The 19,488-nt window shown below is 47.3% G+C and overlaps 2 protein-coding genes across 3 annotated transcripts; one reads left to right on the top strand and one right to left on the bottom strand.

Annotated features, from left to right (window-relative positions):
* The first annotated feature begins 2,722 nt into the window (after positions 1-2,722).
* Positions 2,723-12,268, top strand: klhl20 (kelch-like family member 20). 2 transcript variants are annotated; one of them, XM_056597330.1, is made up of 14 exons: positions 2,723-2,814; positions 3,502-3,565; positions 5,163-5,420; positions 5,751-5,859; positions 6,103-6,309; positions 6,773-6,931; positions 7,423-7,517; positions 8,301-8,416; positions 9,105-9,288; positions 9,492-9,635; positions 10,372-10,505; positions 10,737-10,945; positions 11,519-11,625; positions 12,089-12,268. In XM_056597330.1, exons 2-14 carry the CDS (start codon positions 3,543-3,545, stop codon positions 12,171-12,173), a joined length of 1,830 nt encoding a protein of 609 aa, XP_056453305.1. In that variant the 5' UTR covers positions 2,723-2,814; positions 3,502-3,542; the 3' UTR covers positions 12,174-12,268. The 2 variants fall into 2 exon arrangements, with proteins under 2 accessions (XP_056453305.1, XP_056453304.1); XM_056597329.1 differs by lacking the exon at positions 2,723-2,814 and adding an exon at positions 2,821-3,349.
* A 2,018-nt stretch (positions 12,269-14,286) lies between these two features.
* Positions 14,287-19,480, bottom strand: cenpl (centromere protein L). The gene is made up of 5 exons (XM_056596019.1): positions 19,362-19,480; positions 18,016-18,184; positions 17,486-17,731; positions 16,097-16,660; positions 14,287-15,731 (listed from the first exon to the last, which is right to left on the bottom strand). Exons 1-5 carry the CDS (start codon positions 19,376-19,378, stop codon positions 15,657-15,659), a joined length of 1,071 nt encoding a protein of 356 aa, XP_056451994.1. The 5' UTR covers positions 19,379-19,480; the 3' UTR covers positions 14,287-15,656.
* Between the last annotated feature and the right edge of the window lie 8 nt (positions 19,481-19,488).

Genomic DNA, 19,488 nt, shown 5'->3' with positions numbered 1-19,488 from the left:
TAAAGATGAACTGAACTGAAATTTGAAGTTTAGTTGATATAACAGATGTTTTGTCTCCCTTCTCATTGGTACAATAACTAAAAAGGGCTGAACTTGCTAAAAGGGATTAAATTGTACGGTGAAAGGGGTGAAACTGTTAAAGGGCGCCGCCATGTTGGATTTCAACAATCAGCTACGTCACTGGCATGGTAATCTACTCCTACTCTGTGGCTCTAGAAGCCAGCAGGTAATGAGTCAGGCTCTGAGGCTCGCTGAAATGGCTACAGAAAAGCAAACAACCAGGTCTACAGGAGGATCATCTTATTGCATTGCCCCTGGCTGCAGTGATGAATTGTATAGGGCCAAGGCAGCTGGGGTAATCATCAATTTCCACAGGCTACCTTTGAATAGGAAACCAACCTTTGATACATGGCTGGCAGCCTTAAAACTGAATAACCCTCTGATGTCAATCAATCAGCCACTGTCATGCCAATCTCCACAAGCTATCACACCGACCATAAAGTGTATAAACTATTATTCAGACGATATCACAGATCTATGTTTCCAAGCAGCTAATTAAACCACGGCGGGTCTGTAAACAGAAGTTCCACAAATGTCCCTTTCTACTCACCCTGTTGTTCACCGACTAGCCGATTGGGCGATTTTGGACAATTGCACTACTTTTAATAACGTTAGGCTGGTACAAATGAGCATTAGGCGAGTACATACAATTTCGCTGGTGTAAAAAAAACTGGCGGGATTACTATAATTATTTTTACAAACATTAATCAATACCATACCTTTCATAAGGCATATCGTTTGTGCAGCTAGTAACACTATTACTTCAGCGACTACTACTACTTCAGCTACTACTACTCCTATTACTTCTACTTCAGCTATTCCTACTACCATTATTACTACTACTACTTCTACAGCTAGTACCACTACTACTACCATCTTCCAGCTTTGACAGTATTACATTTTAGCTTCCAGCTTTTGTAACAATGTAATGCAATTCAGTGTCTGTCAGTTTTCGATTTCATCTTCCAGGTTTATTAGCAGTGCACTGCAATACATTTGACCTTTCAGATTTTTCAGCAGTGCAAGGCAATACATTTGACCTTTCAGATTCTTCAGTTAAATTCCTTTTACATTTCTGCATTTTTAGCAATGCTTTGCGCTTTTCTTTCAGCTGTCACTTTATTTGTTTTCAACCATTTAAACATTTTTAAATGGTGTGCATGTTTACATTGTTCCTTCACTTGATTAAAGCCGTTTAACGTTTCTTTATGTCTTAATCTATTTGGCTTTACATAGGGTGACCAGACGTCCTCTTTTTCCCGGACATGTCCTCTTTTCGAGACCTAAAAAATGCGTCCGGCAGGGATTCCAAAAACGTCCGGTATTTTGCCTCGTCGCAAAAAAAAAATAATATATATATTATTGTTATTATTATCTTTTTATTTTTTTTTGCCTCGTCGCATATTTGTGTTTCTGGGTCTTTCACATAACCTACTAGTTATTACCATTGTATATGTCTATGGTTATTACGGCCTTCCAAGTTCTGGAAATGGTATCTCCCTTACGTTCCACCTTCTTGCGCGAGCTGACTGTAGAGAGAGTCTGTCATTGGGCGACCGATCTCATGTGCTCGTTGAGAAGGTGCCGTGTATAGACGGAATGAAACCCCCACTGAAGTACGTAGGCTTCAGCTTCAGGCTTCACGATACAAACCCCCCCCCGTCAACAATCTTGCCCGGGGCGCAATTGGACCTAGGATCGCCACTGTCTGCAGCCATGCCTAAACGTAAATGTAAGTTCACGGACGAACTAAAGAAAAAATACCCATGTTTTCGCCCCCCCCCCCCCCCCCCCCCCCCCCGCGACGAAGTGTCCTCTTTTTCACAAACTCAAATCTGGTCACCCTACTTTACATATTACATAACATATTTCTAACCTCCCTTTGTACTACAGCACTGACCGATTTTTCTGCAGGAAATGCATTTTCTAGTTTAGTATGGTTGATGTGACCAAGCCTGCCCAATGAGCTGCATATTATTGACCAATCGCTACGTTAACACTGACATGGGAAGGGTGAAGCTATGCTCAGGCAAATCTATGATGCTCAGGGACAGCTTCGGCCAACTCTATCACCACCTAGGGGGCCGAGCAGAGAAATGCATCATGTGTAATCAATAAGTTTACATTCAAATTGTTAAATATTACACATTGGAAGATCTGCCCTCAAAAAAAGAGGAAGTTGGTCTCCAAATGTATCTGCAATCACCCCGCTAAATGTGGTTGATGGCCAGCAGAGCCTGATTGGTTCACATTATCGTCTTCAGAGGGAGCCAAACTACATTAAACCGCCTTCGGCCATTATGAAAATATTTCCAATTCAAGTTAATATCATTGAATAAAACTTTTTGGCTACACTGCCTGTACCATTGTGACTTTCTGAAACATGAGAACACGTCTATATATAGGATCTAGTGTCAATAAAGCCACGCATTTGTGTTCTGTGGGTTCCTGGCATCAGCATTCTATACAATACAAAAGTGTAAAAGGAGGCCACAAATGTATTCGACTTTTGGCTACAACATAACAGATGTTTAATCATGTTATCGTTATTACTACAAATAACAATATAATATCAGCCGTAGCTATCAGTTTATTTCGAGCTCTTCCTTGCTTTTACTTTGAAATTTCAAAAAAGGAAGTCCACCGTGTCATTTATGCACAGACGCGAGATATTGGGGAAAAGCTAACTTCGCTAACCGAACAAGTGTTGGCAGCCTGGTCGACAGTTCTCTGACGTTGGGATGGCCATCTAAGGTGTTATTTAAACATCGCATATTTTCAATGCTTACCAGATAGGTCGTGAAATTTAACAAGCTACGCATGTGTCGTTAAGTATGTTAAAGAGTCTTAAAGGTCCAATGCTAGCAGACCCTCAAACCTAGCAGCCACCTTATTGCGGTAGCGTGTTTTTACTTAATGTATAGGTATATTTGTATGGCTATTTTGATATCCAAACCTCAGTTTGTGTACTTTTAATTCATGTTCTACGCATTGTTCTAGCCAGGTTAGGTCCGTTGTATGTAGTGCCTCTGGGTGGTGTAGTAAACACTGATACCGCGGAAGATAATAATTCACGCCTTCCTAAATGTGATCCACAATATTGTTGGTCAAGTGGCTTAAGTATAATGTGGCTTGTCCATTGACTTAAAATAAAGCATCAACGACCACTGCTGTTATTGGGAAAATTCGGACTATTTGTTACTAAATAATTACATTAAGCTAACCCCCATCATTAACAACCGGTCAGAGACTGAGCCACCAAGTTGTATATACCGATGACTCCGAATGAGTAAGTTAATTAGTAACAGTTTAGTGAGCCTTTTATTTGCAGCGTACATAACACTCAAACTACAGGGTGGCTGTCTTGTTGATGACTTATAAATGTGACATCTCCTAGTGGCGTTATCCCCTGACCCTTGTGTTTTCCCCCCTCCTGTGTAGGTGGAAAACACACTGTTGAAACACATTTTAGTCTTCAGTGCATGGACGCAAAGCCAATGCGCAGGTATGAAATACAATTAGAAGTGATTCCAATTTTATCACATTTGTAATCCCTCCTGCCTTTCTCCCCTCATCAGTCCATGCCTGTTGGTTAATTTGGGACAGAGGTTTATGTATATCATTTTAGTGGTGGAAGCCTGCATGCAGGTGTTTCACCAGGGCTGTCACTTCTGACTTCGCCCCTGATTGCTTGTTCATTTCAAAGCCCTCTGCTACTCTTTTCACCCTGCCTAAAAGCTGTTGTTTCAGCCTAAGCTGCTCTGTCTTGGTTTTTGTTTTGTTTTTAATAGTGTGTACGGGTAACTACGGCTGAAGATGAGGAACTCTATTTTACAGTTAAAACCTATGCTTGTTGGCTCACGCTACTTGTTGGCATAAGGGCTACACACACACACGCGCGCGCGCATTCTGTAATCTATCATACAAAAGTTGAGGGGTGGCTCATCCACCCCTCAACTTCAGTCTACTGCCACCAGGCAGTAGACTGGTGATGTACTGTCTTTTGATGTTGAATCTGAGCAAGTTGCCAGTATGAATCAACCCGTTTGTTTCATTGTACTGAAACTGATGGTTGAAAGACTAAACTTAAACCTAAAGGGAAAATGAAACCAGTAAAAATTCTGTGCTACCCTTTAAAAATATTCTAGGGGTAGGCACAGAGGGGAATCCTCCCCTTATGTAGATAAGGTTACACAGGCTCTTCTGGCACCCTGAGGTAGCCGTAGAGCTATACTTGGGACTATTATACCGCAGTGCAACCAATGTATCAGTCAGACTTAATATCTGAAGACAGTTCGCCGTTTTAATTTATTTTGCTTCATATTGATTCAACCATTTTTGTTGCTTGAAGAAGGGATCTGTTAGCCATGTCCAACATCCACTGTAGGAAGACATTCAAACTTTGAAAGCTTCATCCAATTGCGGGAATTGATTTTCTTAGTTCAAAGCTCTATAACCAAACAGCAAACAAGGTGTATCTCTGCCCCATGCAGTTTCTAATTTCCGGCCCAGGCTTTGCCGTCCCCCACCAGAATAGCTGCTATAAAGTAGTTGGACTGCTAGAGCCCGGATTGGCAGTGTAAAGGTCTCTGGCAGTATTGCTTCTGTCTAAGCTCTCGTTTGCTTATCGGTGCCTGAATTGACAGTACCGGCAGCTTGGCCTTCATAATGAAATACAGAAAAATGCTGCCCTAGGGTTAAGTAGGCTCTAAAAGATACAGTGGCAGTATTCTTGATTTGTACACACTTTTTTAACCCGTTGTGTTGGCAACAGAATTTGCAAATCAAAAAAATATGTTGTTTGCGATGCAGGCACAAAATCAGCTCTATGTGCTGTAAAATCTTTCCGTCAGACTAAACTGATAATCAATGAGCAAGTATGTGTGTAAAATAATGTCTAAAACAATCTAAAAACCTTAATAAAACTAATTATAACGTAGATAGTCAACATTCATGCTGCAGAATTCAACCTCCTATTCCTTTCCTGTCTCTGTTGACACTCCGATGCACATGATGGCATTCCTCATGCATGGATGAGCTCAGGTACATACCGATGGGTGGGGAGCGGGCATTTTAATGGCCTCTCCTCCTCTCCCCCACAGGGCTACCAGCGCACGCCAGGACGCCACGGGAATGGACATCACCAGCCGCTGCACCCTGGGGGACCCCAACAAGCTCCCGGAGGGGGTCCCCCAGCCCGCACGCATGCCCTACGTCTCGGACAAGCACCCGCGGCAGACCCTGGAGGTGATCAACCTGCTGCGGAAGCACCGGGAGCTCTGCGACGTGGTGCTGGTGGTGGGCTCCAAGAAGATCTACGCCCACCGGGTCATCCTGTCCGCCTGCAGCCCCTACTTCAGGTACGGGCCTCTGACGCCTGCCCGCCTGGCCGGTCCCGCCGGGAGGCCACGGCATCCACACTGCCGGGGTTAAGGTGTCTGCTGCTCACTGCGGCCCCACTGCTGAGAGGACATGCACTAATGTTACGCTCGGACGGAAGTATGTCTCATTTTATAGATGGGCAACGGGCTCGGACGCGATTCAGGACATTTCATTTTGATGTGATCATATGCCTCTTAAAAAAGATGACAAAACGTGAGGATTTAAACACCAGGGAGAAAATACTGATTGAGTATTACTAATGCACAAGTTTCAATCTGCGATTGGAAACTTTACCGTCTGCGTCGCAGGGCCATGTTTACCGGAGAGCTGGCGGAGAGCCGGCAGACGGAGGTGGTGATCCGAGACATCGACGAGAGGGCCATGGAGCTGCTCATCGACTTCGCCTACACCTCGCAGGTAACCAGAGCCTGGATTCAGAGTCCTTGTTATGAACTAGCCCTCCTTGTTAGTCACTCTGGGTGACTCCTCGTTAGGAACTAACCCTGGGTGGCTCCTCTAGGTTTTCTAACGTGGAATCATCCAGTGTTGGTTCCTAACTCCTCATTATAAACTAGAATAATGATCAATTATACCCAAGAAGAATATCGGAATCGTCAGAAACACGGCATTACGAATCCCGCTGGTCAACCCGGCCAACAGGTGACGGTGGAGGAGGGCAACGTGCAGACCCTGCTGCCTGCCGCCTGCCTCCTCCAGCTGGCTGAGATCCAGGAGGCCTGCTGCGAGTTCCTCAAGAGGCAGCTGGACCCCTCCAACTGCCTGGGCATCCGGGCCTTCGCCGACACGCACTCCTGCCGGGAGCTGCTGCGCATCGCAGACAAGTTCACCCAGCACAACTTCCAGGAGGTTAGCGCGCCGTTTGGACTCTTATATTCAACCTCCTCTGAGGTAGTTTTGAGTCCTCTATCGAGAGGGACCTCTGTGGGATACGAGCACAGCTTATTTTGATCCAGTGGGTGTTAACCCTATGTTTTATGCATACACATGTTGTCTATTTCTAGGCCTTGGGTCATATACGCGTGTTGCCTAGTCCTTTGGGGATGTTGCGTTCCGGGACACGTACGGCTAATTCCTTCATTTGACCATCCTGAAGTGAAGAATAACAACGTTTATTAGTGTCGGATGCTTGCACTGCAAAGTATTTAAAATAACCCATTGATTTCCACCACTTCTTATTGTAGTAGCATTAGTATTAGTATTATCCTTTATATTGTCCGTTGAGTTGACTGTTGGTGTGTACCCACCACTTCTTGAGTGTAAATACTTCTAGAAATGTCCCCTCTGACTTGCAGTCCGCCCCCCTTGCCAGGTGATGGAGAGCGAGGAGTTCATGCTGCTGCCCGCCAACCAGTTGATCGACATAATCTCCAGTGACGAGCTGAATGTACGAAGCGAGGAGCAGGTGTTCAACGCCGTGATGGCCTGGGTCAAATACAGCATCCAGGAGCGCCGACCCCAGCTGCCACAGGTAAGCTAAGGCTACAGCCTGGGCTACTGCTAGCTAAGGCTACAGCCAGGGCTACCGCTAGCTAAGGCTACAGCCAGGGCTACCGCTAGCCGGAGCTACAGCTAGCCAGATATACCGCTATCCGGTGCTACCGCTCGATGGAGCTTCTGCTAGCTGCTAGCTGAAACGAAGTAATTGGACAACATGTATAACATGTTAATACATGTTATACATGTCCCATCCCATTTCAACTGTCCATGGAAGAAGGAATGCTTTGAATTAGCAAATTTGCCAGGATCCACTACCAAAAAATGTGTCCTAGAGCTTTACTGCATACTGCACTACTATCTAGTCATTGAGACTTGCAGTGAATAACTGTCAGTTGTCATTAAGAACTGGTAGGGGTAAGGGCGTCTTGCTCAGGGGTGCAGGGCTACAGGTGGCCGGGCGTTGGGGTTTGAACCCAGGATCTGTTGGGGTAACCGCTTTACTCTCCTGTCCCCCTCCCTCAGGTGCTGCAGCACGTACGACTGCCCCTCCTCAGCCCCAAGTTCCTGGTGGGCACCGTGGGCTCGGACCCCCTCATCAAGAGCGACGAGGAGTGCCGGTGAGTCCCCTTTCATGTTATGTTGACCGTGCGTCTGGGTGGGTGTGTCTCTAGGCAAGGCAAGTCTATTCTTATAGCACCCTTCAAATACTTAGGCCTTTCAGAGTGACGGAATATCAATAAAACAAAATAAAAGACAGTAGTTTCAAAGTGACAAGTGTAGAGTATAGTATTTACACTATAGTATCCTTGACTGACATGTAACTATAAGGCGTACATGCCTAGCACACTCAAACCTAGGGTCTGTCATTAAGGTCCTCTTTGAAGACAATCCACAGAGCTCTGTTTTAACTCAGCTGGTCCCTGTGGCCGGTGTTTACATCACCGGCTGAATCGCAAAACCGTGGTGGCGACAGATTAACTGTGGCGATCGATGTTCGTCTCTTCTCCTCTTTGTCCATGCTTTAACAATGTGCCGTACCTTAATATTCTCAAGAGAGAGAATGGTGTCGCTGGAAACCATAGCGACCAGGAGCCAGTAGCCCCTCTGGCTCATTATTTAAGGGATGAGCATACGAATAAAGGTTGTACTGACTCTTATCCGCTGAGAACCTTTAAAGAGTCTGATCCCACCGTCATCACGGTGGGTCTACACCCGCCCCCCTATGTGAACTCGTAAAGCTCAGCCTCTGCTGTAGTTTATCTATAGCCCTCCCTTACATATCTACGTTCTACCTTATATCCGATGTCCAGTTCGTGCTGCCATGTTAAGAATAGCGCGGGTGCTCAGCGTCTCCTCAGCAGAATGTATTCCTATGACACGCCCCCTGTGTTGGTTTACAGGGACCTGGTGGACGAGGCTAAAAACTACCTGCTGCTGCCCCAGGAGAGGCCCCTGATGCAGGGCCCCCGGACCAGGCCCCGGAAACCCATCCGCTGTGGGGAGGTGCTGTTCGCAGGTCGGTGCCGGGCCGTCCCTGCAGTCTCGTACGACTGCAGTACACCTTGAGCCTTTGATGAAGCACCACTACCATGACAAGTGGCTGGTTACTATAAGGGCAGAGTCTGAACTAGGGATCGACCGATATCGAATTTTTAGGCTGATTCTATTTTTTTTTCATCAACCTTAGCCGAGGCCGATACCGATTTCCTTGAGCCGATATTTGGAGCCGATACTACCCTGGAAACCCAGAGTTCTCACGAGAGCACAATTTGAATTTGCTCAGCGAGTCACTCTGGGAACGAGCAATATACTCACTCCCCGATTCCCCTGGCTCAGAACATTAACCAATCAAATCGGTGTAATTGATATAGGCGGGCCAAAAGCATTAAAAAAACAACGTCAAGAAAATACAACGTAAATATCTGCCAATAATATCGGCCGGCCGATATATCGCTCGATTACTAGCCTGAACAATTCTAGTAGGTTGAGGTCGTTAGGTGTGTTTCACTCCCAACCCAAAGGCACTGGGTTAGATTTGGGATGCTCCTGTAGGGATCCTTAAGAAGGACGGCCCAACCACCTACCTGCTAGGGAGCCAGGTATTTTAGCTTTATCGTGTCATAATAAATAATGTCACCTCGTGAGGTGAGTGTACAAATAATCGAATATTGTTCACCCTTTCGCTCCCTCTCTCTCCCCTGCAGTGGGGGGCTGGTGCAGTGGCGACGCCATCTCCAGTGTGGAGCGCTACGACCCCCAGACCAACGAGTGGCGCATGGTGGCGTCGATGAGCAAGCGGCGCTGCGGCGTGGGAGTCAGCGTGCTGGACGACCTGCTCTACGCCGTGGGCGGCCACGACGGCTCGTCCTACCTCAACTCTGTGGAGAGGTCGGCCCTCTCACCTACCTCTCATCACTAGGACTATCATTACCCTTCCGCCCTGTCGAGGCGTCACATGAAATATGCGATTATATTTCATGTTCCCCACCCCCCCCCCCCCCCCCCCCTACGGTTACGCTACCACCCGTCTGCCGGTGAACCTCGATGTCTGGGCTTTCCTCACGGTTGCGGCCCTCGTGTCTCCTGTCCAGGTACGACCCCAAGACCAACCAGTGGAGCAGCGACGTGGCCCCCACCAGCACCTGCCGCACCAGCGTGGGCGTGGCCGTGCTGGGGGGCTACCTATACGCCGTGGGCGGGCAGGACGGCGTCTCCTGCCTCAACATCGTGGAGAGGTGACCGCTGACGGCCCTGTGGAGGGAGGGCTGGGGGGGGGGGGGGGGGGGGGGGTACAGGGAGCCCCGGGGCTGCCGTCTTGGCTGTTAAACATTCAAACTGTCGTCAGAGGCAGCACTTTAGTACAGTTAGTATGGGTGAACCAGTGTTTCCCCTAGAATTTTTTTTAGGCCCGGTGGTAAGAGCTGATAGTGTGATTTGTTATACATTTTTCACGGGATGCTAGAGTATTTGTTGGTTATTTCCATATAAAACACTTGCTTAGCCATCAGAAGTTGGTTAAGTTATGGACATATAAAGAACGAGGCTTGTGTTTCGCGGGGGCGGTAAAAATGTCCATGGTAACGGCGGGCTGAACCAATCAGACGTCGCATTTATGCGATCGGTTCGTGGTATAGTTCTTCTGCCGGAGAATTCTAAAAACAAAGTTGATTTAATATAAACTAATTTCATGTACAGGAGCATAAAGCACCAATACATATTGAGATAGCTGGTGGTGAGCTTGGATGGTTATGATATTATGGCTAATAATAATAATAAAAAAAAAAAGTTTTTTTTTTTCATTTTTTTTTTTCTCTTTTTCATTTTTTTTCATTTTTTTGGCCGGTTGTTGGCCTGGCGGGGGCGCTCGTTGGCCTGGCGGCCCGCCAGGCCTGAACAATGGTAGGGGAAACACTGGGTGAACAGTACCCGTCCCCCCCGTGGCTACGCTGATTTATTTCCTGATGTGTCCAGGTACGACCCGAAGGAGAACAAGTGGACGCGCGTGGCCTCCATGAGCACGCGGCGGCTGGGCGTGGCCGTGGCCGTGCTGGGGGGCTTCCTCTATGCGGTGGGGGGGTCTGACGGCACGTCGCCCCTGAACACAGGTAGCACACACTGCACGGCCCCACCCAGACCCGGGCGGGCCTTTGGCCTCTTTTTTTTTTTTCATGTTAAAGAGGAAGGGAATAGATGGACTGCAATGACTTGAGACTGCAATGGATTTCAGGGGAAAAACAAGGTTTTCTGCGTAATAATCGCCGTGGTAACCCTTAGTAGTACCACTAGTAGGCTCCATGTTGGTGGGGTGCTGACTGCGTCCCCCCGGTGCTCTGCAGTGGAGCGCTACAACCCCCAGGAGAACCGCTGGCACACGGTGTCCCCCATGGGCACCCGCAGGAAGCACCTGGGCTGCGCCGTGTACCAGGACATGATCTACTCGGTGGGGGGCCGCGACGACACCACCGAGCTGAGCAGTGCCGAGCGCTACAACCCCCGCACCAACCAGTGGTCCCCCGTCGTCGCCATGACGTCCCGGCGCAGCGGGGTCAGTCCCCCTCCCCGTTTGTGTTAATGTGTGCGTGTCCGTGGGAGTTTGGGTCACTGTGTGTGTGTGTGAGTTTTTGTCACTGTGTGTGTGTGTGTTTCTATGTGAGGTTGGGTCACTGTGTGTCTGTGTGTGTCTATGGGAGGTTGGGTCACTGTGTGTGTGTGGGTGTTTCGATGTGAGGTTGGGTCACTGTGTGTGTGTGTGCGTGTGTTTCTATTGGAGGTTGTGTGTGTGTGTGTGTGTGTGTGTGTGTGAGGTTGGGTCACTGTGTGTGTGTGTGTGTGTGTGTGTCTATGGGAGGTTGGGTCACTGTGTGTGTGTGTGTGAGGTTGGGTAACTGTGTGTGTGTGTGTGTGTGTGTGTCTGTGAGGTTGGGTCATTGTGTACTAATCCCAGTGAACACCATGACTACTGTAACTGACCCTGTGCCTCTGGCGGTAGGCCGGTGGATTTCCTCCAGACTGTCCTCCCTGTCTCGTCACTTGAAACACCTCTTGTGCCCCGTCCAAGAGAAGCAGCCCTCGGCCTAACTTCCCCCCTCCCTCCACACTCTGACCTCCCCTCCCCCAGGTGGGCCTGGCGGTGGTGAACGGACAGCTGATGGCGGTGGGCGGGTTTGACGGGACCACGTACCTGAAGACCATCGAGGTGTACGACCCGGACGCTAACACCTGGAGGTAGGCGGATATTGGGGAACAGTGTGGCGCTGATGCTAGACGGATAGTGGCTATAAGGCCGCTAAACCAAGTCCTCTGGATAGGATCCTCGACTGAACCCTCAAGTTATTTCCAATCACATTGCGGAGGCATATCAAATGTGTTAACCATGGACTGAAGATATATCATTGACGTGACAAGGTCTTGTGGTTTGGGTGTTTTGACTCGCAGTCGAAAGGTTCTGGGTTCGAACCCCCGTGTCCGCAGTCAAGAGGCCTCACCTCCCATCTGCTCAATAATGACGATTAGCTAAAACAACTCACCGCAAGTCGCCTTGATTAGAAGTGTCTCCTAAATGCCTAAATGGTCGATGTACCGTTACATTTTTGAGGTGGAATGTTCCTCCAGGGGTGAGGTCTGGACAGTGTGGGTGAATGTGTGTGGTGTCCCGGGCGCTGACCCTGCTGTGTCCTCTCCCTCCCAGGCTCTACGGAGGCATGAACTACCGGCGGCTCGGAGGCGGCGTGGGCGTCATCAAAATGACTCACTGTGAATCCCACATATGGTAGCCTGCTCCAGCCCGCCCAGCGTCCCCCCCGTCCCCTGCTACTGTCACGCCTACCCCCGACCGCCAAGACCACCACCCCCCCAAGCCACCGCCACCACCCCCCCCCCCCACCACCACCGTCGCCAACAACCCCCCCCCCCCCACCACTGCCGCCAACAACCCCCCCTGACACCGCCCCCCCCTACCACCGCCACCAACCCCCCCTACCACCACCCCCACCAATAACCCCCCCCCTACCACCACCACCTACTCCTCAAGCCACGGCCACCCGTACCTTATTACCAACACGCCGACCCCACAACCACGCCCACCTCTGGCCGCTCTCTCGACCTCAACCGCGGGGGCGGAGGGACAGATGATGCCTCTTTTCACCAAACTCTGTGCCTCCAACAGAGATGTCTGGCTGCATGTCTGCCGGATGTTGGCCAGAGGGTGGGGGTGACCTCATGACGTGTGGATGCTTGCCGCGGCAGACGTTGATGTGAGATTGCCACGGAGAGAAGCGTTTTTCTTCTTCAGTGGTGTGTGTGTGTGGAGCGCCGCACGGAGCACGTTACCGGACCGCTTCCAGCTCACAGCGCCGTGCTTTTAAAGCACCGTTTTCTTTTCTTCATTTTTTTTTTGTTTTCCCTCATAAAAAAACAATGCAGGTGGGGGCAAGGGCCACCTGCTTGCAACTCGATCCTTCGAAGCCTATTGGTGGAAAAGATTTGGGCCGCATCTAAGGAATGTAAGAAAGTCACTCCCAAACAAGTTGTTTTTTGTTTGTTTTTTCAAGGTGGACACCAGTGAAAATGACCTTTTTGAATGGTGGAGAAACACGGAGTTACTATTTGGGCTATTTAAGGAGGAGCCGGAGTAAACATGAGCACACGGCAGAGTGTGTGTCAATGGGGTGGGGGGGCATCGCAGGATGAATAGTATGCTGTCTGTGTGTTGCTAGCACTCCCCTTGGTTCTGCCACACAGACGTTCTCTACAGCTTCTCTACGCGGTATCAACACATCTGACCCCCTGATTCAAAATCGTACATAAATATCGTCATTTTACTTCACGTTTTTCGGGATGCCAGGTTCAGGTTGTGCAGCATAGCAAGTACAGAATCGTTAGATTAAGGAGGGCAGTTTCCCCATTCCCCGATGAATCACAGTGAGAGAACGGCCATCGTTAAGGCAAGGCAGAGGTAGCATGAAAAAAGGAGCATGATATTATAATGACTACACTCCCCCCACCTCAACTGTTCCGATTGGCAGGGTGATTGATCTTTTAAGACCAGTCCCTGGGGGATGGCAGTCCCCCAATGATATACCGGTGTGTATGTATATGTATATATATATATATATATATATATATATATATATATATATATATATATATATATATTTTTTTTTTTTTTCTAATCATAAGACTGAAGGATTGTTTGAACTCTGATCAAACACTTATGAGTTCTTACAGAGCAGGAGTGGGGCGTTTTGTGACCTCTCTCTACGGTCGGTTCCCCTTATTTTCCTCGGTTGTCGTCGTGGCGACGTGCCGCAAACCACAGTGCCATAAACGTAAACCTTCTAGGATGCAGCTTTTTTCAGCGTAAAGGGACTGAACCCTGGTGGCTCTTAACACCACACACACACTCACTCCCTCACACACTCGTCCTCTCTTCCAATCCACATCCCTCCACCACACATACACACACACACACTGTCTCACAGAGGTTGGAGATTAGTGGTGGAGGTGGCCGGCCCCATTGCATTAGCGAACAGAGCCCGTCGGACATTAGATACACTGTGACTGGTAGTTGTCGTTTTTTATATTTTATTTAAGCTTAAGTATTTTCTATTAGAACAATGCCTATACGTCTTGAACACAAAAAACAAAATCTTCTATTGTTTTGGTTCCCTAGACTTTAACCCGGTATCATTAACAGACACACACACTCAATTTCAATTCTGGCACACGGTATTGAAAGATGAGGTTTTCTATGTGAAACACACATTTCGATTCTTCTTTTTTAAAGGGGACTTATTATACCACCAGGTGTGAATGAGATTAGCTTTACAAGCCGTTTCGAAACGGCTTGTAAGGCTAATCACACTCACACCTGGTGGTATAATAAGTCCCCTTTAACACAGTTCTGCCCGTTTCTGCACTTTAATATGTCCTTAGTTTGGAACAATGCATTGCTGTGATCGCAGTCCATCAGGCTAGCCAATAACGGTTAATCGTTTCAATGCATCCAATGAAACTCCTAGAATTTGAGCATCTTTTAGATGTCTCTGCATTTAGTTTGTTAGATTGTTTGTTACACAGGGATGGGTGTTCATGTAGCACAACCATTTAAATGTTAACGCTAATATGATTTATAAGAGTTCAAATACAAGTTCAAAGTTGAACAAGGTTAATGCTTTATCTGGGGTCAACATTCAATTCAGTTGAATTGGTTTGATTTCATGCAAACATTTTGGCACTAGTAAAACTAGTATTCTGGTTGGTATGCGCCATGGGATTTAAACTAAGTATCTCGTTACCATCCCTTGCTGTAACTGGTTAATCGCTCCCATTGTGCACAGAAAGTACCATTCATGTTACACAGAGATGCACGTTTAATTTCAATGTAAAAGTGGCAACGTAGGAAGCGCGTGTCTTGTTTAGCGGCTTACATTTGAGTTTAAGTGTCCCGAGCTTTATAGATGGTACTTTCATTTAACTTCACCACTTAAATGGATGGAGCTGTCCATCCTGTCACTATAAAGAGATTCACATATTTGAATTGATGACATCACAGGTCTTGGTGTGTAACGAATTCTGTAAAGAAGAACGGTATAAAAGATCTTATCTAGAGATTTTAATCTATTGTTATTGCATCCATCGCTCGACGCAAACACAATGCCTTCTGTGAAGACAGGAACTCAAAGTAGCCCTGGCGTAGCTACAGCCCCTGGCAGCCATCTCCTAATGCACACCGCTCGTACACAGTCCCCGGTCCGGACTCGATGGCCAGGCTGTGTGAACTGTTCTTCAGCTGTGAGCACGGCTACAGCCCAGGATTCTTTATTCAATGGACTAATGAAAAAGGAACCTTTCTTCCTTAAAGCGGTTCTTTGTTTCTGATCCTTTTGTTGAAAAGGAATATTAAGGATTGTTCGGCACAACCTCCATCAGTGGAATTCAGTACATAATAAATCGTGAGAAAACCTGTTGTCGTCCTGCATTTATTATATAAGTATTTAAAACAGCAGTATAAAAGGCCCCTAAACGGCACAAAAATTATCACGACTCAAAACTATATGTACAAGTATGTCCCCAAAGTGGCAAAAATTGACAAATATTCATGTTAACTCTAAAAATAAAATCGGTGAAGAAATACAATTTCTAAATAAAAGTGAGTTAAAAATGTAAAAGCGTTTTCATCCAGAGATGCAAACATTCCAGATAGTGGTCAGCTCTGAAGAACCAACTTGGTCGTGAATGGTAATGGGTGTAGAAGGTCAGATAGGCATTTTGAGGAGAGCACACTCCGTCAGTAGTGTCAGGGTGGTGATCATGTAGCTACTGTTGGAGATCTGGGGGAAAAAACATGAGCGTATTATTAGAGTACTTTTATTTAGAACCATGCTGCAAGTATTTACCATTTGAGGGCAACTGAGGACTAATGCTGTTCATGCCAAATAGGCCATCAAAAGTAATCAGAGCCAAATGCGTTCCCTTGACTAGAAAAGCAGCCGAGTGAGGGGTCATTTATAATCTTAAATGGGAGTAAAACAATCTAAATGTTAGCATGGTTAATGCTAAAGTAAGCGTCATTGTATTTTTTTCGCATTTGATTGTTTTTTTTAGAAATCCCATAAAAGTTATAGACAAGATTAAAGTCTGTCTCGGATCAACAAACAAACCCATATAACTACAACAACAAATCCCAAGGCCTCACCTTGATCCTGCCGCCGTGCTTGGCCGAGCCCAGCGCCGTGGATACCTGGGTCAGCCGCCCGGCCGGCAGCTCCACCCTGAAGTGTCTGTAGAAGTGGCTCTTCAGGCCCTTAAAGAAGCACGCCACCTCCTCCAAACCGACACTGCCATCGTCCTCCTCCTCCCTCAGCCCCGGCTGCCGAACGCTCCTCCACAGCTCCGAAGCGTCCTGCGCGTGCATCGCGTAGATGACCTCCATGGGAGGCTCCGCCGGCAGGCTCCACACCAGCTTCAGCTGCTTGATGCTGGTCCGGGCGTGGCAATCGGTCCACAGCGCCGCCAGCCACTGCAGGTTCACAGAGTTGATCTCCAGCAGGCCGAAGCAGCAGTCGAACGTCCGCTGGAACCAGGCCTTGACCAGCGCAGTGAGCCCCTCTGTGCCGCCGCTGCAGAAGAGCGGCAGGCACACAAAGTCCTCCGGCAGGGTGCGCAGGTAGTCGGGGTCGCCGCCCACGCACGTCAGCCAGCCACTCCACAGCACCTTTTGGGGGTCGTCGGGCAGCGCCAACGGGGTCTTGGAGTGGATCTGTGGAGCGGGAGCATGAGGGGCGGCGAGGTGGAGACTTCAGTCAAGCCAAACTTTTTGGATTTGCCCTCACCTTGACTTAAATTGATCTTAAAAAGGTGTGGCTGTGATTAGCTGGTACAAGCCGTTTGGCACAGGGAAGGAATGATTTGAATAGTGACATCACAAGTGGGGTCGTCCACCCAGATATATGAAGGATAGAGGAGCAATGTTTGCTACAGTCCAGTCCACTGGGTAGGCTGGTAGACTGATCTATCCAGCGTACATCTAAGTTGACACGCCCACTTGTGATGCCACTATGACAATCAATCCTTCCCTGTGCAAAACAACTAGTACCAGCTAATCACACCCACACCTGGTGGCATGACACGAGCCCTTTAAAAAGGTGCAGTGTGTATATTTTAGTGGCATCTAGCTCAACAGAGTTGGCCGAAATTGCATTTATATTCTTAATGCGTGTGTTTGTGTATCATGCCATAAAATGACAGTTTTGTTTTCGTTATCGTATACTGTAATGAGCGCTTTATAGCTACATAGGGAGTAGCTCATCTTCAACTGAGCCAATCATGTTTCAACAGTAACCCAGAGCAGCTCTGGAGTTTTTATAGAACCCGAGGACAATGTGGAACAATTAACAATCATAATTATAAGCCATGACTTTTACATGTTTTACAGACTAAATACAATTTATAAATCTATCCAGGAACATCTTCACTTAAACTCGATGCTGTCGACGACTATGACATCATTTTTGAAACAGTACAGGCCATGGTGGCATCACCTCTTTCGTTGGAAAGGGAGGTCACCCCACACATCACCAGCTACCTTGATGAAGACGGTGTCGGCTTCCTCCTCAGTCTGTGCCATTCCGGCCACCAGCGTGAAGGTCACCCTGAGGGTGCTCTCCAGGCCCACCTCCGCCGCCACGCCCCGCTGCCGCTCAGACACCAGGAACGCGGCCAGCTGCCGAGAGTAGGTCTTCAGGTGGCCGTGCTGGAAGCGGTAAAGTGGAGTGACGTAGGACAGCTGCCACTCCCTCACCAGCAGGGCCCGCTGCTCCGGGTTCATCTCCTGTAGGAAGCGGGGTTTAGGGCACAAGAGAGGGGGAGACTTTAATGGCGGAACAAAAAGGAAAGAGAGGAATTTAAAGACACACAATACCACTTTTAGGAACTGTTGATAAAGATTGATTACTATATTTCTGGAATTTAATCATGCCAATAACAGTAAGGTTGATACTAAACACTGATTCATCACAACATAATGTAGTACTATTGAACAGCAGGTCCCCCATGGAGCTTAACTAGCATTCAAAATAAACAAAAGTAGCGGTAGAAATAGTGTTGGTTTCTCACAGCGGTACTGCAACGTTTGGGAGCGAGTCTGCAGGTGGTCAGCCTCCGCTTGGTGAAGCCTGGAGTGTAGGCGAGGTGTGACATAGTCCCAACATAGCTGCGGTAGGACTGTCTGTAGCTCTTACTTCTTCTTCTCTGGACGACACTGCTGAAAGGCGACCTCGCCATGCTGTAAACATCCACAAAGCAAGCCATCAGCAGTTTCTCCGGATATTTCAAGGAAATATTATACACCTCTTTTTGGGCAAATCGAATGATAAAAGGCCTTCATAGCATTTTAAGCAAATGTAACTATGATCGCAACTGATAATCAGTGTTGGGAAGGTTACTTTTAAAAAATGTATCCAGTTACAGAATACATGCCCAAAAATGTAATATGTAACGGATTTCGTGAGAGAGAGAGAGAGAGAGAGAGAGAGAGAGAGAGAGAGAGAGAGAGAGAGAGAGAGAGAGAGAGAGAGAGAGAGAGAGAGAGAGAGAGAGAGAGAGAGAGAGAGAGAGAGAATTTCTTTTTCATCGGCATTTTTATGTGTGTTTTCCAGCATAGGTTTTATGTAGGTCTCTGTCCAAATTCCCCGCCGGTCCGACAATTTGCTCCTAGTCTTGGAGTTACCGCTAATCAAACAATAATTCCCATAATGCCCGCGGCTGAGCGGGTGCCTGTTACGTCCAATATGCTTTGTAGAACTGGATCAGACAGAGGTGCGTTCGCTTTCACATCACAAGCGTTGGAAGCGAACCGAGACCAGCTGTTCAGGGAGGTCTTGATCGGCTGATTTGGTTCACATCGAAGTGAGGTGGTTGCATTCACATCAACGTAAACGTTACGAACTCGTTTAGTGCGCACTAAATGCTGTTGGTGTGAAAGAGAACTATCGTCATGTAATCCATTGATTTCAACAATGTAACTATGCTAAATACCAACTATTTAAATTGTAACTAACGGAATAAAGTTAGCTATAATTTGTATTCTGAATGCGTAACGCCGGTACAAGTATTCCGTTACTCCCCAACACTGCTGATAATACAGAACATCTCCAAAGGCAAACCCATATGGCTGTCAGGTATGGTTTTTACTTTTGGAAATTAGAACAAAGATGTTTTTAAATTAATAATAAGTATTAACGACAGGTAGCCTGAAATTATGTGAATGTTGTTCTGATTCTGCTGGTGGTTGATGAGGCTTGCATTCGCTGCTAATAAGTACGATAAAAGTGATTATCGTCAAATGAATGGGAAGCATTCAAACCATAAACTTTGTATGTTAGGGAAAAACCGTGCACTAGTTCAGACTGTGTTTTTGTATCGGCAAATAAAAAATAAATACTGATACTACCAATAAATACCTGGTTTTTGGGTCCATGTCCTAAAAAACAGCCCCCAAAAAACAAAACAAAATTTAAACGTCGCGCTTTCCCATAGTTCAATGCGGCATGTTAGCCGATCACCGAGTTATTCAACAACCATTAGAAA

This window comes from Gadus chalcogrammus, chromosome 8 (genome assembly GCF_026213295.1).
Source record: "Gadus chalcogrammus isolate NIFS_2021 chromosome 8, NIFS_Gcha_1.0, whole genome shotgun sequence".
Taxonomy (NCBI): domain Eukaryota; kingdom Metazoa; phylum Chordata; class Actinopteri; order Gadiformes; family Gadidae; genus Gadus; species Gadus chalcogrammus.
This window is presented reverse-complemented; position numbering and strand designations above follow the sequence as displayed.